This window comes from Phyllopteryx taeniolatus, chromosome 7 (genome assembly GCF_024500385.1).
Source record: "Phyllopteryx taeniolatus isolate TA_2022b chromosome 7, UOR_Ptae_1.2, whole genome shotgun sequence".
Lineage (NCBI taxonomy): Eukaryota > Metazoa > Chordata > Actinopteri > Syngnathiformes > Syngnathidae > Phyllopteryx > Phyllopteryx taeniolatus.
This window is the reverse complement of record NC_084508.1, coordinates 31,552,568-31,579,476: the sequence shown is the minus strand read 5'-3', so window position 1 is coordinate 31,579,476 and position 26,909 is coordinate 31,552,568. Positions and strand designations below refer to the sequence as shown.

General features: G+C 43.5%; 2 protein-coding genes across 5 annotated transcripts in view; both read left to right on the top strand.

Moving 5' to 3' along the window:
* The window catches only part of gmds (GDP-mannose 4,6-dehydratase), a 287,840-nt gene that overhangs the window by 110,865 nt on the left and 150,066 nt on the right, over nt 1-26,909 (top strand). The gene's annotated exons all lie outside the window — the stretch shown is intronic.
* On the top strand, nt 2,719-10,097 carry LOC133481222 (uncharacterized). Its single transcript, XM_061780333.1, has 2 exons — nt 2,719-4,509; nt 4,651-10,097. Exon 2 carries the CDS (start codon nt 6,972-6,974, stop codon nt 7,878-7,880), a length of 909 nt encoding a protein of 302 aa, XP_061636317.1. The 5' UTR covers nt 2,719-4,509; nt 4,651-6,971; the 3' UTR covers nt 7,881-10,097.

The window sequence follows — 26,909 nt, the reverse complement described above, 5'->3', positions numbered from 1 at the left end:
AGCCATACGCTTTCAGACGTCATTAAAGCAGAAACACAGCACGCCCCTCCTGCCACCCGCAATCTATCCATAGCCAATTAGGAGCAATTTCCCTGTCTTGGTTGGGGTGAGGAGACTGAGAAAGGCGAGGAGGAAAAGCAGTTGTCAGCCGAAAGCAGACACACATGGTTCTGTGTATAAACTGCCGGTTGTTTAGATTTGCCATGGTAACTTAGTGCTGGCACTGGCTGGATGAATATTTCAAAGATGAAAAAAAGCAAAGATAGGGTTGTGACGACAACTTTGATGGCCTGCAGAGCATCTGAAGTTTCAGTAGAAGAGAGATTATTATGCATAGATTATTCATCTATGCATAATCTTCAACAAACAACAGGCCTCTTTCCCTCCTCGTCGTATGTCTCCCCGTTAGTCTCTTCCACCTCCACCTCAGTTAACCTCAGTACTTTGGGCTTCTGTTTGACTTCCTGAAAGCTGGAGACATGAAGTGTGGAGGTGCCTGATATACCAGAGCTGGAATGTTGGTAATTCTCACAGGAAACCTTGAGCGTCTCAAGTAAGGGTACACTGCACTAGCATTAGAGACATGCATTAACACAGCAATGCAGAGCAGTATGTACAGTACAGGTATAGATACCAGTAAATTAGTCGTCAACGTTTGGAATCAACTTGCTTGTTCTTGCAAGAACAATGCATGTTGAACCCCCTTTCAACACTATGTTCCCTACCAAACACTTTGCCTGGCTCAATATTTTTGAGAATCACACAAACATGACATTGGTGACTATGAAACATCGAAAGGCTTTTCTACAAAAACAAACAAAAAAACTTTGGCCATAATTTCAATGTGGGGTGTGTTATTTTTTTCTAAAACATTCATGAATACAGTACTGACAAAAAACACATACATTGTCGATAGTCCATTTATATGAAATCATTTGAAACAAATAATTTCTACCTCTTCTGTATTTACAAACCCCAATTCCAATGAAGTTATGTTGTGTAAAACAAAAACAGAATACAATGATTTGTAAACCGTGTGTCTGTGTGTGTGTGTGTGTGTATATATATATATATATATATATATATATATATATATATATATATATATATATATATATATATATATATATATATAATATCTTTGGCAAGAGCCCTAAAAATGTTTGCGTGCCTGTGACAGGAAAACTTCAGTTTACACTGTTCAGTCAAGTGAACTCAAATGTTTTGCTGTACGTCACGGTTCGCTTTTATCACGCTATTAATCTCACAGTACGCTAATTATCGCGGGTAAAGCGCACGGTATTGCAGGAAGGTTGATGGTACAGGTGGGGCGAAGAGGTGAAAGCACCAATACCAAAAAAACTATTTTTCTTGCTCACTGTGTCCTTCTCAATAGGCTTTAGTAGTTTTTGTGCTTTTCTCCACACATTTTTGTGAAAGATCTTCACATCATATATGGTATTACCATGCACTTCTATCCCCATCCATCCAATGTTTACAGTTAATTCACTACCTCCAAAACACTAATATTGCTGCAGCAATAATCATGCTATGCTCACAATAACAAAACTGTACATTAAGAAATTGTCTGTTTAACATTGTCTAATTGTCTAGACATTGTCTAATTTAACAGAATTTATCAGAATCAGAATCCTTTTTATTAGCCAAGTATGTAAAAAACACACAAGGAATTTGTCTCCGGTAGTTGGAGCCGCTCTAGTCCGACAATAGTCAGGCATTTTGACAAAAAGATACTTTTGAGACTTAAAAACAAAAACTCATGATGAAAAGCCACTTAGCCTGTTGCAATTTAATGGCAAGAGGCAAGAAGCTGTTGGAATGTCTGCTTGTTTTAGTTTGCATTTATCGATAGTGCCTACCTGAGGGAAGGAGCTGGACGAGGTGCTGACCAGGATGTGGAAGGTCCAAGAGGATTTTGCATGCTTTTGTCTTTGTTCTGGCAGCGTGCAAGTCCTCAAGGGTGGGTAGGGGGAAACTGACGATTTTTCTAGCAGTCCTGGTTGTCCGTTGCAGTCGGGGTTTAGCCTTTTTTGTGGCAGCACCAAACCAGACTGTGATGGATGAAACCAGGATTGATTCGATGACTCCTGTGTAGAACTGACTCAGCAGCTCCTGTGGCAGGTCGTGCTTTCTCAGAAGCCGGAGGAAGTACATCCTCTGCTGGGCCTTTTTGAGGACGGAGTTGATGTTAGTCACCCACTTTAGGTCCTGAGAGACTGTAATTCCCAGGAACTTGAAGGTCTCGACGGTTGACACAAGGCAGCTGGACAACGTGAGGGGCAGCTGTGGCAAAGGATGCCTCCTGAAGTCCACGATCATCTCTACAGTCTTGAGCGTGTTCAGCTCCAGGTTGTGTCGGCTGCACCACAGCTCCAGCCGCTCCGCTTCCTGTCGATATGCAGACTCGTCACCGTCCTTGATGACGCCGATGACAGTGGTGTCATCTGCAAACTTCAGGAGTTTGACAGCCGGGTGCGCTGAGGTGCAGTCGTTTGTGTAGAGAGAGAAGAGCAGCGGAGAGAGGACACAACTTTGGGGCGCCCCAGTGCTGATGCTGCGTGTGGATGAGGTGGCCTCCCCCAGCCTTACCTGCTGTGTCCTGCCCGTCAGAAAGCTGTAAATCCACTGGCAGATGGCACGTGAGACGCTGAGCTGGAGAAGCTTGGATGAAAGGAGTTCAGGGATGATGGTGTTGAATACTGAGCTGAAGTCCACGAACAGGATCCTTGCGTAGGTCCCTGCACTGTTGAGGTGTTCTAGGATGAAGTGCAGTCCTATGTTCACTGCATCATCCGCAGACCTGTTCGCTCCGGGAGGCAAACTGCAGGGGGTCCAGCAGGGGACCTGTGACGCTCTTGAGGTGGTCCAGCACGAGACGTTCAAAGGACTTCATGACCACAGATGTCAAGGCGACAGGCCTGTAGTCATTTAGACCCGAGATTACCCGACAATAATGTGTTTTCAAGGAAAAGGATGCAATATAGTGAGTGAAGCAGAAGTGAGTCAAACAAAAATGTCTTAAACCTCAGTCCATTTGAAAGAGATTGCTCTACGCACCCCAGCTCAAGCGGTGAAGCACACTATTTCACTGTCAATCTCTCCTTGCATGCCTGCATGTGTGTGTGATCTGTTTCTATGTATAGTATACATAGCATAGAAGTATACATCAGAGAGTGAGTTTAATTCCCTCATGTCTGGCTATTTTTCATAGTTGTTGTCCAATTCGCAGATATCTACACTACCCTCTTGCGTTCCAAAAGCAAGCTGTTACTTTTGTCCCCTGACTAAAGCTAGCATTGTTTTCACAATTCGAGCAGATTGAGAAACTGTTGCCAGATGAGTTGTGGCTGACCAGTGGATATTGTGAAACCCATTCTCCTTGTTCTGTATTTTTACTCACATAAACTGATGATTACCAGGTAGATTCAAGAATATGCACGTGTGTGTTTGTGTGTGCGTGCGAACTAACTGTATATGTGCCTTTGCCCATGCGTGCGTATGTGTTTGTGTATGTGTGTGTATGCGTGCGTGTATGTGGCCTTGCGGTGTGATAACTGTCACAATTCCTGGCATTGTGTTGAAGCCTTTTGGCCCACAGGATAGCCCTGGTGGTATCATTTTTCACCATCTTTATTTTGTCATTGTTTTTTTTTCGTTTGATGAAGCCGCCTATGTGTACAGTTACAGATTAGCCATCACTGCACAAATCTGAGCCAATCATTAATGATCGATCAAAGTGTTGGGTCATTCATCACACATTTTGTCTGGGAGGTGACAATGTGGGAACTTTCATAACAATTTGTACACTATTATCCTAATGTGTTTGTAGACACGACATTTTTCTAAGCCAGTGAAACATTCAACTTTTAAGTTTGGCTGTGGGGTTTGCCATGTGACGTTTTGAATGCTCGTACTTTGAAATGAATTGTCTTGTCGCGTTTAGAGGGCATATGGTCTCTGAAGTTTACTTTATATTTTATATTTTTCCTTTTGCAGTGTGCATTTGTGGTTGTGTAAAGGTAAAGGCCTAATTCATGGTTTTCATGAATACCTTTGCCTATGCAATGACAGCTGGAGGATAAATACCGTAATTTCTCGTGTATAATGCGCACCCATGTATAATACACACCCTCTAAAAATTTTGGGAAACCCTTCTACCTATGTATAATGCATTTTTACAATGCTTGATTTTGCTTCTACCCGTATGATCAAAACATGAAATATTATCTGTATTTTGTTAGTTTTTTTCAAAGAATTATTCTGAAGTTGAGCACTTTATTTGAACACGTGATGCTTTTTGGAATTTACTTGCTCTTATTTTGAAATTCACAGCCCTACTTTTATTTAGTAAATTAGAAAACACACAGTTGTGCTCATATGTTTGATTATCCAGGTTTCATCACTCTACCGTTCTGACAACAGCTACATCCACAACCTGTGGCCTTACTGCGCTCAACCAAACCCCACCCGCCTATTCTTCTCATAAAAGTGTGTGTTACAATGATTTTTGTGATTTTATCACACAATGAGTTTAAATAACTATGATGCCCATTAGCATCTAAAATGATCTTGAAAAGACTGAGTAGGCCGTACCAACATTGATGCTACAATTGTTTTTTTTTTTCACAGGACGTACCTCACCCATGACCAGTCAATGAGTCTTCCTCAAGATAGACAATATATTATAAACAACACAATTGAGCTGAGCGCAACTCATTTTGACCATTTGTTAAACAGAAACAGTATTTTGGAGACTGGAGAAAAAACTATAAATGGGTCATAGTTTTACTTTTTCCAAAACATTCTCCTTCTTGTTCATCTCGAAACACTGAAACAGGCTCACCTTCAGTCAGGGATGTATTAAGTTTCTGGGCATGCATAGGCATACCTGAACAGTAATGGTAGAACACAGCTGTTTAGTAGCATCTGCGTATAACAATACAACACACTGTACATTGTACATCCTATTTTATCCAGTGGAGTTGCATAGTCTTCATTCGGGGTATTCAAAAGTCTGATTCGTCAGTGAATATAAGTAAGGATTCTTTGCAAAATACCATTCCCAAATCTTACGGGTGGGTATAAATATCAATTCATCAACGCATTGAAATACTCCCCCCCCCCACCATTGTATGTACCGAAGCCGCACTTGACCAAACAACAACAAAATTGTGATTAAAGTAAGCCGCAGCAGCGGCGTGAAGCGAGCGAGTTATACTTTTAAGTCTGACATTTGGGGTCATTTTGGTATTCTCCGAAAGACACGCCAACCATGATACACAATCTTCTTCTTTTCCTTTGAGCTTCTCCCGTAAGGGGTCGCCACAGCGTGTCATCCTTTCCCATGTAAGCCTATCTCCTGCAACACCAACTGCCCTCATGTCTTCCCTCATGACATCAATCAACCTTCTCTTTGGTCTTCCTCTAGCTCTCTTGCCTGGCAGCTCCATCCTCCTCATCTTTCTACCAATGTACTCACTCTCTCTCCTCTGGACGTGTCCAAACCATCGAAGTCTGCTCTCTCTAACTTTGTCTCCAAAACATCTAACCTTGGCCGTCCCTCTGATGAGCTCATTTCTAATTTTATCCAACCTGGTCACTCCTAGAGTGAACTTTAACATCTACTGGCCACTCATGCCAGAGTAGCATCTGCTCCATTTGCAAACTGACTGAGGAGTATCTGCAACATTTGCAAAATCAACATTGTCAACAAGATTATTGCACTACTCGCTTGAAGTCTCGGCGCCCTTTGCACAATGGTCATTGCACCGGACTATTGCAATATTACTCATTCGAACTGCTCTAAGTCCTAGAGGATTCTGCATCTTTTTGCACAATTGTCAAAAATAAATAAATAAATATGTAACGGCATTACCAGATAACTAGCAACCCTTTATTGCTCAGTGACTGTTTTTCTTTTTGTTGTTGTCAATGTCTTTATGTCTCAAAAGTGTTCTCTGTCAATTGACTGTCTGTTGCCGTACAAGAGCGGCTCCAATTACCTGAGACAAATTCCTTGTGTGTTTTTTGGACATACTTGGCAAATAAAGATGATTCTGATTCTGATTCATTTCCACCACCTCCAGCTCTGCTTCCTGTTGTCTCTTCAGTACCACTGTCTCTAATCCGTACATCATGGCTGGCCCCACCACTCTCTTAGAAACTTTGCCCTTCATCCTGGCAGAGACTCTTCTATCACATAACACACCTGACACCTTCCTCCACCCGTTCCAACCTGCTTGGACCAGTTTCTTCACTTCCTGACCACGCTCACCATTGCTCTGGACTGTTGACCCCAAGTATTTAAAGTCCTTCACCCTCGCTATCTCTTCTCCCTGTAGCCTCACTCTTCCCCCTCCACCCCTCTCATTCATGCACATATATTGTCTTACTTCGGCGAGTACTCATTCTTCTCCTTTCCAGTGCATTCCTCCATCTTTCTAACTGTTCCTCCACCTGCTCCCTGCTTTCACTGCAGATCACAATGTCATCTGCAAACATCATGGTCCACGGGGATTCCAGTCTAACCTCATCTGTCAGCCTATCCATCACCACTGCAAACAGGAAGGGGCTCAGGGTTGATCCCTGATGCAGTCCCACCTCCACCTTAAATTCGTCTGTCACACCTACAGCACACCTCACCACTGTTCTGCTGCCCTCGTACATGTCCTGTATTATTCTAACAGACTTCTCTGCCACTCCAGACTTCCGCATGCAGTATCACAGTTCCTCTCTGGGTACTCTGTCATAGGCTTTCTCGAGATATACAAAGACACAATGTAGCTCCTTCTGACCTTCTCTGTACTTTCCCATCAACATCCTCAAGGCAAATAATGCATCTGTGGTACTCTTTCTAGGCATGAAACCATACTGTGGCTCGCAAATAGTCACTTCTGTCCTTTATTCCTCTATAGTTCCCACAGCTCTGCACATCACCCTTGTTCTTGAAAATGGGCACCAGCACACTTTTCCTCCATTCATCAGGCATCTTCTCACCCGCGAGAATTCTGTTGAACAAGCTCGTCAAAAACTCCACAGCCACCTCTCCAAGATGCTTTCATATTTCCACAGGAATGTCATCAGGACCAACTGCCTTTCCATTTTTCATACTCTTCTATCTTTCTAACTTCCCCTTCCTAGTGATTGCCACTTCCTGGTCCACCACACTTGGCTCTTCTACTCTTCCTTCTCTCTCAATTTCCTCATTCGTCAACTCCTCAAAGTATTATTTGCATCTGTCCAGCACACTACTGGCACCTGTCAACATATTTCCATCTCTATCCTTAATCACCCTAACCTGCTGCACATCCTACCCATCTCTATCCCTGGCCAACCTGTATAGATCTTTTTCTCCTTCTTTAGTGCCCAACCTGGCATACATGTCATCATATGCCTTTTGTTTGGCCTTTGCCCTACGTCACATCTCAATGTATTCCTTTCTCCTCTCCTCAGTCCTTTCAGTGTCCCACTTCTTCTTAGCTAACCTCTTTCCTTGTATTATTTCCTGTACTTTGAGGTTCCACCACAAAGTCTCATTCTTTCCTTTCCTGCCAGAATATACACCAAGTACTCTCCTGCCTGTCTCTCTGATCCCCTTGGCTGTAGTGGTCCAGTCTTCTGGAAGCTCCTCCTGTCCACTGAGAGCCTGTCTCACCTGTTCCCGAATAGCCACACAGCACTCTTCCTGTCTCGGCTTCCACCACATGGTTCTCTGCTCTGCCTTTGTCTTTTTAATGTTCCTCCCCACCACCAGAGTCATCTTACACACCACCATCCTATGCTGTCTAGCCATGCTCTCCCCTAACACTAACTTACAGTCGGTAAACTCCTTCAGATTACATCGTCTGCACAAGATGTAATCCACCTGCGTGCTTCTACCTGCGCTCTTGTAGGTCACCCTATGTTCCTGCCTCTTCTGGAAAAAAAGTGTTTACTACAGCCATTTGCATCCTTTTTGCAAAGTCTACCACCATCTGTCCCTCCATGTTCCTTTCCTGGATGCCGTATTTACCCATCGCTTCTTCATCACCCCTATTTCCTTCACCAACATGTCCATTACAATCTGCACCAATCACGACTCTCTCTCTGTCTGGGATGCTCAGAACTACTTCGTCTAGCTCCTTCCAGAATTTCTTTCGCCTCTAGGTCACATCCAACCTGTGGTGCATAGCCACTAATCACATTATACATAACACCCTCAATTTCAAGTTTCAGCCTCATCACTCGATCTGGTACTCTTTTCACCTCCAAGATATTCTTAGCCAACTCTTCTTTTTAAATAATCCGACTCCATTTCTCTTCCCATCTACACCATGGTAAAATAATTTAAACCCTGCCCCTAAACTTCTAGCCTTACTCCCTTTCCACCTGGTCTCCTGGACACACAATATATCAACCTTTCTCCTAATCAGCATGTCAACCAACTCCCGAGATTTTCCTGTCATAGTCCCAACATTCAAAGTCCCCACATTCAATTCTAGGCTCTGTGCTTTCCTCTTCTCTTTCTCCCAAAGAACCCGCTTTCCACCTCCCTTTCGTCTTCGACCCACAGTAGCTGAATTTCCAAAGGCGCCCTGCAGGTTAACGGTGCCGGTGGCGGACGTTGTTAACCCGGGCCACAACCGATCCGGTATGGAATTCTTGAGATGAATACTCATATTTGTTTGCCAAAGTTTTAAGCCGGATGCCCTTCCTGACGCAACCACATTTATCCAGTCTTGGGACCAGCCTCGAGTTTGCACTGGCTTGTGCCACCCATAGGGCTGCATTCAACCATGATACACAATACGACACAAAAACATGTCAGAAGTCGCTGTAAGCAGAGTTAAAGACAGCGGTTTTGGTGTTGTTGACGTCGGCAGAAAGAGCGACTGACCCCTACGTACTGTACTTAACTATCACTTCTCATTGCATTTATAAGAAGTGGGAATTAGTGTCAAATGTTCTGCTGACAACACCCCCCTACACAGAAGCCACACAGGAGGTAATATAGCGAACTTGTTGACAAATGCATTTAATGAATGGGGCTTGACAAAGAATGTCCCAGCAATAGTGCAGCAATGCTGCAAACATGCTCCTTAATTGGGTCTTACTTAGAAACCCTGCAAATAATAATAGTAACCCTAACCCTAATAAATAAATATTAAGTATACAATAGATGCACTTTACTTTTTCAACACAGAGCTGCCATCATGTGTTTACTTTTGTACTCCATATGCACAAATACGTTATTGTGCACTTTTTGTTTTTATTACAATTTTTAAGCAGTGATAAACATTAAGTTTACATGCACTTTACCTTTTCAGTGTTTATACTCAACTGTCTTGTTTATTACTTTTACTTTGTACAAATATGTTTTGTGCAATATTTTTATTTCCTGATGTTTTAGTCCTTAAAAAATGTGATGTGTGCCATATGTTTACATGGCATCAACAATAAATATTTCAAAATTGTCATAATTTACTCTTATTTGTGTATTTCTGCTTCTTACTGAATCAATATCGAATCATTTAAATCAATATTGAATCAAAATGCAACCTAAAGAATTACTATCGAAGTGAATTGCAACCTAAAGAATTTAAATAGAATTGAATCATGATTTTCTTAATGATGCCAACACCTACCAAATACTGGCCTATTAAGTATACAGCAAATAGTCATTTTTGCAGGTCAATGTGAAAAAAGCGATCTATTTTTTTTTTACTCTGTTGTTGTCATGCATGATGCAATGCAGCCCTTCATTATTTTTTCCTTGCCACAACTCCTTTCAAAGTATGTTTTCAATTGAAAATAATAATGGGTAGCACAATGGCCTAGTGCAGGGGTGTCAAACCCATTTTTGTCACAGGCCACGTTGTAGTTACGGCTACCCTCAGAGGGTCATTATATATGACCATGAAACCATATACATGATTATCCATCCATCCATCCATTTTCTGAGCCGCTTCTCCTCACTAGGGTCGCGGGCGTGCTGGAGCCTATCCCAGCTGTCATCGGGCAGGAGGCGGGGTACACCCTGAACTGGTTGCCAGCCAATTGCAGGGCACATAGGAACAAACAACCATCCACACTCACAGTCATGCCTACGGGCAATTTAGAGTCTCCAATTCATTCATGTTTTTGGGATGTGGGAGGAAACCGGAGTGCCCGGAGAAAACCCACGCAGGCACGGGGAGAACATGCAAACTCCACACAGGCGGGGCCGGGGATTGAACCCGGGTCCTCAGAACTGTGAGGCTGACGCTCTAACCAGTCGGCCACCGTGCCGCCTATACATGATTAATCGCCTCATAATATTGCATATACTCAACAAATTGATGGATAACCAATTTTTAAATCAGAAATCAAGGATAATAGATTGTTCATCCATCCATCCATTTTCTGAGCCGTTTATCCTCACAAGGGTCGCGGAAGTGCTGGAGCCTATCCCAGCTATCTTCGGGCAGGAGGCGGGGTACACCCTGAACTAGTTGCCAGCCAATTGCAGGGCACACATAAACAATATTTTAACATTATGTATTACATATGACAATTTGTAATTTTGGTACAGATATTAGCAAGAATCACGGGACTTGATGCACATGATTTGGTTTTGCGGGCCACACAAAATTATGTAGCGGGCCAGATCTGGCCCCTGGACATTTGAGTTTGACACCTGTGGTCTAGTGATTAGCACATCCGCCTCACAGTCGAAAGGTCACTGGTTTGAATCTCTGCTCAGGCCCATCTGTGTGGAGTTTGAATTTTCTCCCCGTGCTTGTGTCGGTACAAGCAGAAGTGGAAACATCCATCCATCCATCCATTTTCTGAGCCGCTTCTCCTCACTAGGGTCGCGGGCATGCTGGAGCCTATCTCAGCTGTCATCGGGCAGGAGGCAGGGTACACCCTGAACTGGTTGCCAGCCAATCGCAGGGCACATAGAAACAAACAACCATTCGCACTCACAGTCATGCCTACGGGCAATTTAGAGTCTCCAATTAATGCATGTTTTTGGGATGCATGTTTTCTCCGGAGTACCCGGAGAAAACCCACGCAGCCACGGGGAGAACATGCAAACTCCACACAGGCGGGGCCGGGGATTGAACCCGGGTCCTCAGAACTGTGAGGCTGACGCTCTAACCAGTCGTCCACCGTGCCGCCAAGTGGAAACATTAACCTCCTTTATCTTGCTTTGTGCTTGTGTTGTTTGCAACAAAAGAGCCACTGTCATGTTGTCTGGTCATCCCACACAGAAAAGATGAGTACAACAGCAGCTGTGTGGCATGGGTGCACAGAATTTTATTTATGTTATGTGAGTGTTAATTGCTAGTGAAAACCGATCCTGAAGTCTTACTAGCAGCTAAATAAAGTAAAGCTGCCCCCTGTGACTGAGAACAATAAAACTTAATTAAGGATCCTGACACCTTTACATGCATTAACAAACGCATATTTGTATTTTAGAAACTGTGTTTTGGGAGTTGGTTTTAAGAATTATACACATCCACTAGTATTTTACAATATCAATACATCGACTGTATTTAGGCTTCACCAGGCCTTACATAAATTAAATGTTTCATATGTTTTCCTTTTGTGTAGTGCAATATGTTGTAAGCATGGAAATGACCAAACTAAAACAGTTGAAATGTTTTGTGCGTATGAAACATTTCTGGGCATAATGTGTACCTCTGTCTTAGACTTACCAAACAAAGAGCTGTGAACCGACTGGGTTGAGGTTGACAACAGATGTTCTAGTTCTGCACTGCAAAAGAACTATACAAAAATAACCATATTGTTAAATTACGATCTCTCGCTGTCAATCGCAACTTGCTGCAATTATTTTTGTATAGCATAATTGTTTCTGTGGCTTTTGTATTTAATTGTGCAATTGCAGCAATGTTGGGTTTTGAGTTGTCAGTGTTTATGCAGCTTCAAATACCCCCCCCCCCCCACCCAAAAAAAAAAAAAAAAAAAGAAATTCCAGAAGAGAGCCGTACTTCCCACCTGGATGAGAGAGGAGAACAGGAGAAGGGAGTGTCGGACAGTGTGACAAATCAGGGGAAATTGATGGGCTGACATCCCCAGAGAGGGGAACAGGTGGTGAGAAAGCGCCCCACCTTCCTGAGGGATTAACCAGCACTAGAGACAGTCAGACTGGTGGGCATGAGTTTGAAAGAAATAACTCTTTACTTATGGACCTTTTAATCAAATTCTAATTTGTTTTATCCCTCCAATGATCGCTTGGTCAGGTGTAAACACAGTAACCAAACTCTGGTGCTGACCAGATGAATCTGTCCGAGACAGGCTGTCTCTTCAATTGCAGTTGTGGTGAATAGCCAGCTGACCTCCATCCTACCCAAAAGACAAATAAACCATAAAGGTGGCATGGTAACTACTCGGTGTTCCATATTATTATGCAAGTAGGATTGAATCTTAATAAATGTTTTTTTTTTTATTTATTTATTTTTTTTTTTAGGAACATTTTGTTTGTTGTTTCTGCTGTCAATTTATTTTACTGATATAAATCTCAGACAGGTTTGATAATTGTTTTCCAGGTGAGACTAATTAAAAGGGAAAATTACTTAAGGAAGTTGTTCCACTGTTTTATTGATTGGTTTATTGGACAGGAACAATGTGCATTGATAAACATAGCCGTAAATGCACTGGAGTTAGCCAAAAGGCTATTTTCCATCTTTAGTCTCTGGACACATGTTAAAAATTCATTCTAAAAAAAAAAAAAAGTTGAAATTAAAAGTTATTCAGCATTTGTAAACATGTACAATAACGGACGAGACAGGTGTGTACCTTTCCAAATCAGGTCCAATCAACTGAATTTACCACAGGTAGACTCTAATTAAGTTGTAGAAACATCTAAAACAAATTATCAGTGGAAACAGCATGAACCTGAGCTTAATTTTGAGCTTCATGGCAAAGGCTGTGAATACTTGACATTGACGTTTTTCCATGTCGTAAGTATGCAATCATCTGAATAAGGAACAAATATTCGTAAAAAAAAAATGTATCAAAACAGTAAATTCAAGATGTTTGATGTCAAATTTGAGCTCTTTAGTTCTGCAAATAAGTCTTCATGTTACACATTATAATGTAAATGTAAATTGAATCTAAAAATCCACTGGTCCTTGAATTTAAGGAGAAAACGTGTGACAGCAAGATTGGTAATAGTAAGGGACTTCCCACTTAGTAAGTAAGAGAATTTAGGACACTAGTTTCAGTGTGTCAGGAAGTTAAGTTAGGTGTTGAACGGTCCAGCAATCTGGGCAGATGATCATAGGGATGTCTCTCGTAGCGTGGGGGTGGGCCATCTTGTTTAAATTGTCTGAGGAGTCTGGCCAACTTTGGGACTGGAATGTGTGTGACCTCCTCTCCCTCCTTCACACTCCCTTCACACACACTCTGTGTGTCTCCTATGGTCAAGCTGTACGTGGGAAGATTCTCTGTCCAGACTGCAGAGTGTCAAAATCAAGCCAAATATCAAAAGGGTCATAGCTCTTTTCGTGTTCTCACATATCTCATACTTGCTCTTGAGATAAAAACTTTCTGATATTGCTTATCTGAATTTTATTTTTTGTTTATCTTTGGTGAAATCATGAGATTTGTTTGAAAGCTCTCACCAGGAAAACATATCTATAATTTTTTTTTTAAAGAAATTGACAAATCTAAATAATACGGCTATGTTGTGTTAATCCATGAGTTACACTATCATGCTGGAAAACTAACAATGCAATCTTCTTCAGTTGTTTCTCTCATTACCATAATAGTCGGCAGAAACGAAATAGTGTACGAGTGTGACATCATCAACAAGAAATAGTCTGGTTAATTAAATCTCATTTACAAAGTATAAATGGCCTCTCCACAACAATTTAAACAGTGTCTTAGAGCTGTAACCAATAATTAAACTTTTAAAATAATGGCCTATGCAGCAGAAAGTTAGAACGTACTTAGTCAAAAGCAAGTTACCAGAATTGTTGTAACTACTCAGACCAGTCTTTATGTAGGGGCTATTGTGCCAAAATGAAATAGTCTGGCTTGACTATTTAAAAATGTAAAATATATGAAATAATGGCCTTGATGCTATCTATCCATCCATTTTCTGCACTGCTTATCCTCACTAGGGTCGCGGGTATGCTGGTGCCTATCCCAGCTATCTTCGGGCGAGAGGCGGGGTACACCCTGAACTGGTCGCTAGCCAATCACAGGGCACATATAAACAAACAACCATTTGCACACACATTCACACCGACGGGCAATTTAGAGTCTTCAGTCAACCTACCATGCATGTTTTTGGGATGTGAGAGGAAACCGGAGTACCCGGAGAAAACCCACACAGGCACAGGGAGAACATGCAAACTCCACACAGGCTGGGCTGGGCTGGGATTTGAACCCCGGTCCTCAGAACTGTGAGGCAATTTATTCATGTATATATTCTATTATCTCAAATTATTTATGTATTTCTTTGAAAATGTATCTGTTAAGCAACTAAAGTACAGTTATCAGAGATGCCAACCCCTATCAGCACCTCTCAGGAATGTTCTGGATATTTTGTCAGACACATTTGCATCTCAGCCAAAACAAACACACACCACCAGAAAAACTAATGACTAACTAATATTTTCTTTATATTTTTATTCTATTTTCTTTCTTTGAATAGTTTTGAGTGACTTATATTGACAGCATTTTTTTTCATTTTTGGTTTATTCATTAAGATGCCTTGGGACTGTGTTGCTAAATATAGACTAATGTAATGACAGTTTAATTTACAGAATGAGACATTCCATTAGCAAAATTAAATTCATATAAAAAAGTAAAATAAGATAATGAAATGAGAACATTTATTGTGCAGCTCCCAAAAGTCAAAATCAAAACTCGGCAAACTAATAACAAACTAATAACTTTGCTAATATGATAAATATTGTACAGTATATAAGAATAAAATATGTTAATATAATTTTAACCTCCTTTTGGCTGACATATGCGGTAACGTATTCATTCATTTCAATACACATTTGAATTGTCTTGTGTGTGGCTGGCTTATATTTTCTCTCGAAACACTTAATTTGCTGTTCATAATTGGTTACCCTCTGCTTTCAGAATCAAAATCATCTTCATTTGCCAAGTATGTCCAAAAAACACACAAGGAATTTGTCTCCGGTAGTTGGAGCCGCTCTAGTACGACAACAGACAGTCAGTTGACAGAGAACACTTTTGAGACATAAAGACATTGACAAAAAACAGTCACTGAGCAATAAAGTGTTAATAGTTATCTGGTAATGCCAGTACAATTTATTTATTTATTTTTGGGACAATTGTGCAAAAGATGCAGAAGATGCAGAAGAACGGCGTTCCAGCGAGACTTGAGTGAAAGTGCACTAAAGGAGCCAAACTCACTTATTCCAGCGATGTTGTATGGTTTGGGAGACAGTAGACGTTTCTCTTCGGGAGTGACGAGGATGGACAGGATCAGGAATGAACTCAATAGAGGGACAGCACAGACTGAAAGGGTGGAGACAAAGCTAGAAGTCAAATTGAGATGGTTTGGCTGTGCAGAAGAGGGAAAGTGGTTATAGAAGGTTGCTGGAAATGGAGTCACTCGGTAGGAGGCAAAGAGGAAGCCCACAGACAGTAATGGATGTGGTGAAGGAACACTTGCAGATACCTGGAGGGATGGAAGAAGAAGATGCAGAAGAAGGGGAGGGATGGAAGAAGAAGATTCATAGTGTTGACTTCTGAATAGGGTTAAGTCAAAAGGGAAACAAGATTCACAGAGTAAAAATAGTAAAATAGAAACATAAATACAAACAACAGCATACTGCATACACATATAGTACATACAGTACTGTACATATTGTGCCTCGAATTGGTGGGGAGGTATTAGTGTGATGCATGTGGAGAATATTGACATACAGCAGTTCACTGGCTCTTTCTCAGGGCATTGAATCAATCACAAATGGACTGTTGTGGTTGTCCTAGAAGACTTTTTTTTTTTCTCTCTTCCCTTAGTCAGGCTGTCCTAACTAAGCCTTGTTGCACGAACCACTACAGTCCAGTGGCAATCGATTAAATGCTCTGAGAATGAAATGACCTGGATGAATGAGAATATTCACAGGCCTCTTTCACAGCCTCTTTCTGCACCACAATGAGGCTTATACAAGTCTACTTTTATGTACTGTCTGTATCCTGAGTGTAGGTCCTGTCAGTGACCTGTAATGGTAGCAGAGCTTTGTTTTCATTCTAAATTTGTTCCAGGTACTGGTTTTGCACCTTGTTTGACCTCAATTTTATCACCTTTCTCTGACCTTTCACTTGATGCCAGGGCCAATAATATTTCTTGTTTTTAGTGACAACCTTTTGTTTTCCTTTGGCCCTTTCTTATCCTTCACTGTGGCCACATCCAGGTTCTCTTGGTTTTCTCTTTTTGGGTCTTTTCCAAACCGCATAATGTAAGTCACCTTCTTATTACACTTGCATTTAGTTTGACATGTTCATGCACATGTACAATACTAACACGGGCGCTAAATCTTTCGCTCACTCAATCACAGTGAATGACTGCAGAATTCTCTTGATAGCTGCTATAAAAAGAGACACCCACTAAAACCCAAAACCTGTTATTATAGTTTTGTATTATAAAGAAGAGCAGACCCGCAGCAGACCAAGCACTCTCCAAACTTGTCTCTCCCAGGACTTGGTGCCCCAATTACTGCAACTTAGGCCTGCCGCACACTGAGCGACACAGCCAAACGCAACTGACCTGCACAATCTCGAACAAATTACAGTCCATGATCCGCACCCGTACACTTGGCTATTGACACTCGCACTAGAGCCTGACATGGGAGTGGATGTTGACTCCCACTCCCACAGACGTTGATCCCATTCCCTCCCCTGCTCAACACCTCGCTCTGGTTTAGAAACTCTTTTTTAAATCCAAAATAAGGATTAATGATTTGTTTTCTACTAAATCCGTTGACACCTTCTGCTTGATTTATCAATTCCCCGCTGCTCTGTGTGTGCGTATTCCACGTTGCTCCTGCCCTCAGACGTTTGTCATTGGCTAGCTTCCGCTATCATTCCACGGCTACCATGAAATGGGCTTCGTGGTTGGCTGGCCTCAACGTTGCATTTATGAGCAAGCGTAAACATTTGCTATTTGTGAAGTTTCGAGCAGGGGAAATATAGATGGATGCATTGATTTTGAGATACTAATATCTTGAAAGTCACCGGGAGTGGAGACACTCCGGTCATGGTTTCCACTCCCATCCGCTCCTGGTGACTATGTTGTCATAGTTCCAGCTCCTGCCTACTCCCAGTAATGTTCGCTCCCGCTCCTACCCAATCATGGGATTATAAATCAAATTTACTCCCATAAACATATACCCACTGAATCCGATTGGAATCACGAAAGATTTCAGCTTCGACCTCCCACAAATACTGTACTAACTCGCTGAAATAGAAAAAAACAGCAACCCCTGGTATTCCATCAGGGGAAAACGTTTTGGGGCATCATCTCATTGAACTTCAGACAACATAAAGCAATTGTTAAGGAAGAAGCCTATTTACAAAGTTACTGTACATATATTATAAAAATAAAAAGAGGAGACAGGCCAGAAGAAATGCAAAATGTGGGAATATTTCGTAGGCTGTTGGCAATTATAGACCCATTCATTGACTGCACTTGTGTATTTCAGTGACAGAGACGCTCCGCATTTTGCTTTTTAGTCACAGATACATAAAAAATTATAAATATAAGTAGTATTGGTATGGCTTTCTCTGCCAATGCTTGTTGTTTTCACTGTCTTCAGATGAACAGAAGGGATGAATTCATGCATAATGTGAAATGGGTAGATTTAATTTAATTTAAAAAAGATTTAATAAAAATGGGGCCAACATGGAATGCTTTATTCATTCTTAGCTTTAGCCAGCTCAAATGACTTCATGTCTGTTTGAGTCCCACATTTTTACACTTCTATTTCTTCTCCATCTCGTTTGTGTTTGGCACTGTGAAAATGCCGGTGACTACATACACAGTGGTAATTACATCATTAATACAATACAATACATCACACAGTGTTGTCTACTTGGTCTATCATAGCAGCAATGAGAGGCAGACACACTGTGAGATACAGTCATTCATTATTTTCTACCGCTCGTCCTGTCAGGTTTGCTGTGGGTGAGCTGGAACTTTTCACAACTGACTTTGGGCATTATGATATTCATCACTGCATACGTAATGCGTCATAATTTTTAAGTGGATTTATGCAGTACACAGTAATAATAAATGTAATAAAATTTGTTTTCATTGGTCATTTAGATATGCATTGACATTTGTAATATTACATTCACCTCATCTAAAAAGGTCAAAAGCCCATGTGTGTGGATATGGAAGCAGAAGAAAAAACATTGTGACACATCACAATATTAATTTTTTCATCCCACCCTCAATATTGTTTTTCACTTTGAGACTCATTCTCCATGTTTTTTATTTGTCTTCTGAGATAGAACAGCTGAGATATTTTTAGACAGTTGCTTTTTTTCATTTCCAGTACTTTCAAGAAAAGCTGAAAAGTAACTGAAAGTGATTGTGAAATCTGTCTGTGTTTGAATGTGAGTTAGTGCTACTATGAACTGAGAGGAACTACAATATGCACTGTGGTGAATGAGTTTTACTGGCAGTCCAGTGTAGTCTGCATGGCTCCAAGTGAGAAAGGCCCACAAAAGTGTTTGTTTATGTCTGTTGGACAGGGAGGACAGATTGTGGTCAACAACTGCATGAAATAACCTGCACGTTCTCATGAGACCTGATTAGTATGTGCATATTTTCTATCTTGCAAGGAAGAATGCGATGAATGAATAAGGATATTTCACTCCATCTCTCTTTACATCTGATATTCACAAATGCAGTGCATTTTGCCCAGCACAATTGCTTGCCTCGTTGCTGTCCAAACCAGCACAACCTCAAAGTATAGAGTAAGATTGGTGACTGCCACAGCCGATCATGCCCGTTTTGTTCCTGAGCTTCAGACTGGTGTGACCATTTTAGGGTGGCCAGCATAGTCAAATTTTAGCAACGTGGCTGTTAGGATTTAATGTTGTACCAGGTTAAAAACATAGATGCTATTAAAAGTTCAGCGACTGACTGAAAAGGTGATAATGTTTCAATGTCTGACGAGTAAATAAGTCCCCACAATACTTACAACATAATACCTTCAAAATGTGGGTTTTCATACATTTTATTAGGTTGCTTTCAGTTTGGTTCAAAGGTTTCATTTGATTCAAGCCTCCTTTTGATAAAACTTAGAACAAGTTGGTCTCGGTCAAATAATTTTGCACATAAATCATAAGTTTGAAGTCACCTGGAAAATGACACGGTTGTTGGTGTGTCGTTTAGAAAATTCATAGCGACTGGGAATATTGTACTTTACATTAAATAATCAGATAAATGAAAACATCCAATTGAGCTGATGTAACATTGTGGGGGGGGGGGGGGGGGATGGCTGGTTAATGGCGTAGGTCAGTGGAGAATGGCTGACAAAAAGGCCACACAAAAAGGCCACACTGAATCTATCACAAACCATTGAAGAACATCTCTGAATGCACAGTATTTAACCTGACAGAGGATGGGCAGAACTCATGTTATCCATCCATCCATTTTATGTACCGCTTATCTTCACTAGGCATACTGCAGCCTATCCCAGCTATCTTCGAGCGAGAGGCGGAGTACACCCTGAACTGGTCGCCAGCCAATCGCGGGGCACATATAAACAAACAACCATTCACACTCACATTCACACCTACGGGCAATTTAGAGTCGTCAATTAACCTACCATGCATGTTTTTGGGATGTGGAAGGAAACCGGAGTACCTGGAGAAAACCCACACAGGCACGGGGAGAACATGCAAACTGGATTTGAACCCGGGTCCTCAGAACTATGAGGTAGATTTGCTCACCAGTCGCTCACCATGCCGCTCTCATGTTATCAGATAAGATTAAAAAAAAGATGAGCAGTAACACTTGGTTAAAATATATTGAGTTCTGCTGTCTGTCATTTATTTTTTAGAAATCTATGGAGAAACCTTGATGAAGTCTTTAATGACCTGGAACTGGAAATATTACTGTTTATAGTTATTTACTGGCTTTCCTCGTATTTATGTAGAACTTTCCACAAGCTTTTACACAGTCTAACCATAGAAAATTCAGCACAGCAAGCTACAGCCAGTGTATGACACTGCCCCTGAGAAATCTCTGTATGTGTGTGGGGACATATACATTTGCCATAGCAGTATTGCATTCAACATTAATTACTGCTGCAAACACAGGTGTGGAAAGCCAGTTGTCCTCCCACCCCAGACCTACCGTCCAGTACACAGCAGCCTGTGTTTTCCTGTTTGGAGGACAGGAAATTGACTCTGTGCGTGTGTGCATGTGCACGCACATGTAAAAGTGCATCATTGTCTAAAAGTTTATGCAGAGTTACTGAATGCATGAGTGACTTTCTGCACCGAAGTGTGTGTGCGCGCATGTGTCTGCGTTTGAGAGTATGTGTTTGTGTTTGGGCATGAGCAAATCCAGACCACACCCTTTGAAGTCGGCTGTGTAGTGTGTTGAGGTTTGGGCACGGACACACTCAGCTCCTCCAGTGGTTGGCAAGAAACCTTATACTCCACATCAGTCAGACCTGCCACTCATACATTATTCATATCTGGGTATACACATACTCCTAAACACACATATTCTTATCCTTACTCTGTAGGTTTTGCCCCAACATGCCCAAAAATTCTCTACTTAGCAACATAGCTGAAATAGAGAGATTGGTGTACCTATGAGGGGGTGGGGGTAGTAACTCAGTTTAAAAAAATAATAATAATGTATGACTGTGGAGTACTCGAACCTTTTCTGTTCATCCATTTCAAGCTTGTATTTGGCCCTTGGCTTAGCTAAAAACATATGAGTATTATAAAAAAAATACAAAATATTTTTTTGTGTGGAGTAGTACAGGTAACTTTCCTGATTTGAATGTGTGAACCTTTAAAAAAAAAAAAAAAAGCCTTTCACAAATTTTACCACATTTTTGTTCTTATTTCAATGTAAATTGCAAAAAGTGATTCCTTGCCATAAACTGTTAGCCACTTGGCATTGAATGTGGCTGCTACAGTGTTACTCTGCAGAATGAAATGGACTGAAATCCAACCTCAGTGCTCAAGCTGCTTACCTTCTACTGAGTGCCACTCCTGACTCAGCCTTTAAAGCATTATACATAAGCATTTGTAAACAATTTGACCAGTCATTTTCAAGCTGCTACTAAGTTGTTAGCTAAGTCACAAAGTAGGGTGTTACTCTTCTCACAAAGAATCCGACAGCAGAAGTTTGAACTACCTCCAAAACAGTTTAAAACCCAGAAGAGGGGAAACATCCACAAAAGTTAAGCAATCATATGACTTGTGTGACTCAAAATAATGATACGCAAGTGTTGTGTTCTTTCTCACCACGACATTAAAAATATAAGAAACAATGCTGTGATTTTTGTTTGATTTATGACTAATTTGCAACAGCCTATCACGACCTTACTGAAAATAATGTGAGGTGTGCAGGCCTAGGTGACGAATATGTCAATGTTGGCACCCAACAGTCCTGCACATTTTTCACAATGAATCTGCGATTGTGTGTGTGTGTGTGTGTGGCATTGTGTAATGGCATGACATGTCGATAAAATACAGTGGGTACGGAAAGTATTCAGACGCCCTTAAATTCTTCACTGTTTTTTTATATTGTAGCCATTTGCTATCATCATTTAAGTTAATTTTTTTCACATTAATGTACACACAGCACCCCGTAGTGACAGAAAAAAAACGGAATTGTTGAAATTTTTGCAGATTTATTAAAAAAGAAAAACTGAAATATCACACAGCCGTAAGTATTCAGACCCTTTGCTCAGTATTTAGTAGAAGCACCCTTTTAAGCTAATATAGCCATGAGTCTTTTTGGGAATGATGCAACACGTTTTTCACACCTGGATTTGGGGATCTGCCGCCATTCCTCCTTACAGATCCTCTCTAGTTCTGTCAGGTTGCATGGTGAACGTTGGTGGGCAACCATTTTCAGGTCTTTCCAGAGATGCTCAATTGGGTTTAAGTCAGGGCTTGTCATGAACGGACCAGAGGATAGGACCAAAAAATGCACGACTCCAAAACAAATGGACAGTTTCAAAAAGAGATAACATGCGGGCAGAGGTCGGTACACAGGCAGGCAATCCAAAAAAGGCAACGGGATCCAAAAACGTGAGGTCGATAATCGGAACAGGGTCTAATCTTTCTGTGAGTCGGTGACGTGGAAACAAGGAATGCTGGAACGCGACGACAAGGTACAACGAACTGGCGACTAGAAAGAATGAGACACAAGGTTAAATTCAAGGAGTGAAGGGTGAACGAGGCACAGGTGGTGAAGATGCTCTCAGGAGCAGGTGTGTACGAGACAGGGGGAAAACAACAACCGGAACACACACCCATGACAGGGCTCTGGCTGGGCCATTCAAAAACAGTCACAGAGTTGTTCTGAAGCCACTCCTTTGGTATTTTAGCTGTGTACTTAGGGTCATTGTCTTTTTTGAAGGCGAACCTTCGGCACAGTCTGAGGTTCTGAGCACTCTGGAGAAGGTTTTCGTCCAGGATATGCCTGTAGTGGGCCACATTCATCTTTTCTTCGATTGCAACTAGTCTCTCTGTCCCTGCAGCTGAAAAACACTCCCACAGCATGATGCTGTCACCAGCATGCTTCACTGTTGGGACTGTATTGGACAGGTGATGAGCAGTGCCTGGTTTTCTCCACACAACAATTTCTATCTTGGTCTCATCAGAGCAGAGAATCTTATTTCTCACCATCTTGGAGTCCTTTAGGTTTTTTTTTTATTTTATTTTTTTATCAAACTCCATGCAGGCTTTCATGTGTCTTGCACTGAGGAGAGGCTTCCATCGAGCTACTCTGGTGACTGGTGGATGGCTGCAGTGATGGTTGACTTTCTATTTTAAAGGGCTTCAGCCCTTTTAAAGTATTCTTGAGCCCACTAAATGTTTTATTTATTCATTCATTCATTAATTTTTACAAAAAAGTACCAAAATGTTCAATTTAGAGTGGTCAGAAAATTACTTGGAATAAATAATCACCTAACCTGTCATTATTCACATAAATGTGATCGCAAATCTATGGGTTTCCCTTCAGTTCATAGTGTAAGGTAAAGAGCCCTTCTGTCAGTATCCATTCCGTTCTGCTTGTTCTTATACAGAACGTCCTTATTGTATACCCGTCCATGTTTTACCTGCGACCTTGCTTGCACCATTACATGCCTCAACTTGCATACTTGGGTAGCACACAGGGCTGACTCAAGGCAGCATGAGGAAAGAAATGTGACAGATGAACATAAGAGAGTTTTTCTAGGAAGTAAATCTTCATCATCATCCCCCTCCTTGAGCCGTCACCTTATCGTAGTGGAGGGGTTTGTGTGTCCCAATGATCCGGGGAGCTAAGTTGTCTGGGGCTTCACGCCTCTGGCAGGGTCACCCATGGCAAACTGGTCCTAGGTGAGGGACCAGACAAAGCACGGCTCCAAAGACCCCTATGATGAGTAAAATGATTGGATTACGTTTTCCCTTGGCCGGACGTGGGTCACCGGGGCACCCCTCTGGAGCCAGGCCTGGAGGTGGGGCTCGAAGGCGAGTGCCTGGTGGCCGGGCCTGCACCTATGGAGCCCTGCCAGGCACAGCCCGAAAGGGTAACGTGGGTCCCCCTTCCCATGGGCTCACCACCTGTGGGAGGGGCCATAGGGGTCGGGTGCAATGCGAGCTGGGCGGTAGCCGAAGGCGGGGACCTTGGCGATCCGATCCCCGGCTACAGAAGCTGACTCTAGGGACGTGGAATGTCACCTCTCTGGCCGGGAAGGAGCCCGAGCTGCTGTGTGAGGTCGAGAAGTTCCGACAAGATATAGTCGGACTCGCCTCCACGCACAGCTTGGGCCCTGGTACCAGTCCTCTCGAGAGGGGTTGGACTCTCTTCCACTCTGGAGTTGCCCACGGTGAGAGGCGCCGAGCAGGTGTGGGTATACTTTTTGCTCCCCGGCTCAGCGCCTGTACGTTGGGGTTCACCCCAGTGGACGAGAGGGTGGGGGGACGGGTCCTGACTGTTGTTTGTGCCTATGCACCAAACACCAGTTCAGAGTACCCACCCTTTTTGGAGTCCTTGGAGGGGGTGCTGGAGAGCGCTCCCACTGGGGACTCCATCGTTCTGCTGGGGGACTTCAATCCTCACATGGGCAATGACAGTGAGACCTGGAAGGGCGTGATTGGGAGGAACGGCCCCCCCGATCAGACCCCGAGCGGTGTTCTGTTATTGGACTTCTGTGCTCGTCACGGATTGTCCATAACGAACACCATGTTCAAGCATAAGGGTGTCCACATGTGCACTTGGCACCAGGACACCCTAGGTCGCAGTTCGATGATCGACTTTGTGGTCGTGTCATCCGACTTGCGGCCGCATGTCTTGGACACTCGGGTAAAGAGGGGGGCGGAGCTGTCAACTGATCACCACCTGGTGGTGAGTTGGCTCCGATGGTGGGGGAAGATGCCAGTCCGACGGGGCAGGCCCAAACGTAATGTGAGGGTCTGCTGGGAACGTCTGGCGGAATCCCCTGTCAGAAGGAGTTTCAACTCCCACCTCCGACAGAACTTTGCTCATGTTCCGGGGGAGGCAGGGGACATCGAGTCCGAGTGGACGATGTTCCGCCCCTCCATTGCTGAGGCGGCCGACCGGAGTTGTGGCCGTAAGGTGGTCGGTGCCTGTCGTGGCGGCAATCCCCGAACCCGTTGGTGGACACCAATGGTGAGGGATGCCGTCAAGCTGAAGAAGGAGTCCTATCGGGCTTTTTTGGCCTGTGGGACTCCTGAGGCAGCTGATGGGTACCGGCTGGCCAAGCAGCTTTGGTGGTCGCTGAAGCAAAAACTCGGGCATGGGAGGAGTTCGGTGAGGCCATGGAGAAAGACTTCTGGGCCGCTTCGAGGAAATTCTGGTCCACCTTCCGACGTCTCAGGAGGGGAAAGCAGTGCACCATCAACACTGTGTATAGTGGGGATGGGGCACTGTGGACCTCGACTCGGGACGTTGTGAGCCGGTAGGGAGAATACTTCGAAGACTTCCTCAATTCCACCGACACGCCTTCCCATGAGGGAGAAGAGTCTGGGTTCTCTGAGGCTGGCTCTCCTATCTCTGGGGTTGAGGTCACCGAGGTGGTTAAAAAGCTCCTCAGTGGCAGGGCCTCAGGGGTGGATGAGATTCGCCCGGAGTTCCTCAAGGCTCTAGATGTTGTAGGGCTGTCCTGGTTGACACGCCTCTGCAACATCGCCTCTGGACAGTGCCTCTGGATTGGCAGACTGGGGTGGTGGTCCCCCTTTTTAAGATGGGAGACTGGAGGGTGTGTTCCAACTACAGGGGGATCACACTCCTCAGCCTCCCTAGTAAGGTCTATTCAGTGTGCTGGAGAGGAGGGTCCATCGGGAAGTTGAATCCCAGATTCAGGAGGAGCAGTGTGGTTTTCGTCCTGGCCGTGGAACAGTGGACCAGCTCTACACCCTTGGCAGGGTCCTCAAGGGTGCATGGGAGTTCGCCCAACCAGTCTACATGTGTTTTGTGGACTTGGAGAAGGCGTTCGAGCGTGTCCCTCGGGTGGTCCTGTGGGGGGTGCTTCGGGAGTATGGGTTACCGAACCCCCTGATACGGGCTGTTCGGTCCCTGTACGACTGGAGTCAGAGTTTGGTCCGCATATCCGACAGTAAGTCGGACTCATTTCCGGTGAGGGTTGGACTCCGCCAAGGCTGCCCTTTGTCACCGATTCTGTTCATAACTTTTATGGACAGAATTTCTAGGCGCAGCCGAGGCGTAGAGGGGGTCCGGTTTGGTGGCCTCAGTATTGCATCTCTGCTTTTTGCAGATGATGTGGTTCTGTTGGCTTCATCAAGCCGTGACCTCCAACTCTCATTGGAGCAGTTCGCAGCCGAGTGTGAAGCGGCTGGGATGAGAATCAACACCTCCAAATCTGAGACCATGGTCCTCAGTCGGAAAAGGACCCTCTCCCTCTCCAGGTCGGGGATGAGATCCTGCCCCAAGTGGAGGAGTTCAAGTATCTTGGGGTCTTGGTCACAAGTGAGGGAAGAATGGTACGGGAGATCGACAGGTGGATCGGTGCAGCGTCTGCAGTGATGCAGACTTTGTATCGATCCGTTGTGGTAAAGAAGGAGCTAAGCCGAAAGGCGAAGCTCTCGATTTAACGGTCGAGCTACGTTCCTACCCTCACCTATGGTCACGAGCTATGGGTCGTGACCGAAAGAACGAGATCCCGGATACAAGCGGCCAAAATGAGTTTCCTCCGCAGGGTGTCCAGGCTCTCCCTTAGAGATAGGCTGAGAAGCTTGGTTATCCGGGAGGATCTCAGAGTAGAGCCGTTGCTCCTTCACATCGAGAAAAGCCAGATGAGGTGGCTGGGGCATCTGATTCGGATGCCTCACGGACGCCTCCCTGGTGAGGTGTTCCGGGCACGTCCCACCGAGGAGACCCCGGGGACGACCCAGGACACGCTGGAGAGACTACGTCTCTCGGCTGGCCTGGGAACGCCTCGGGATCCCCCCGGAAGAGATGGATGAAGTGGCTGGGGAAAGGGAAGTCTGGGCATCCCTGCTCAAGCTACTGCCCCCGCGACCCGACCTCGGATAAGCGGTAGAAGATGGATGGATGGATGGAAGTCTTCATCACTGCTGGTCAAGGGGGAACCGGGGGGAAAAAGTGGCCCGGGAGTCGTGTACAGACCAGCCCACTTCATGCGCACTGTGGGGAGCTAGTCAGCTTGCTAGCAACACAACTTTCA

Coding starts and splice junctions, on each gene's coding strand:
- LOC133481222 (XM_061780333.1), top strand. CDS start 6,972: ATGGGCACCAGCACACTTTTCCTCCATTCATCAGGCATCTTCTCACCC.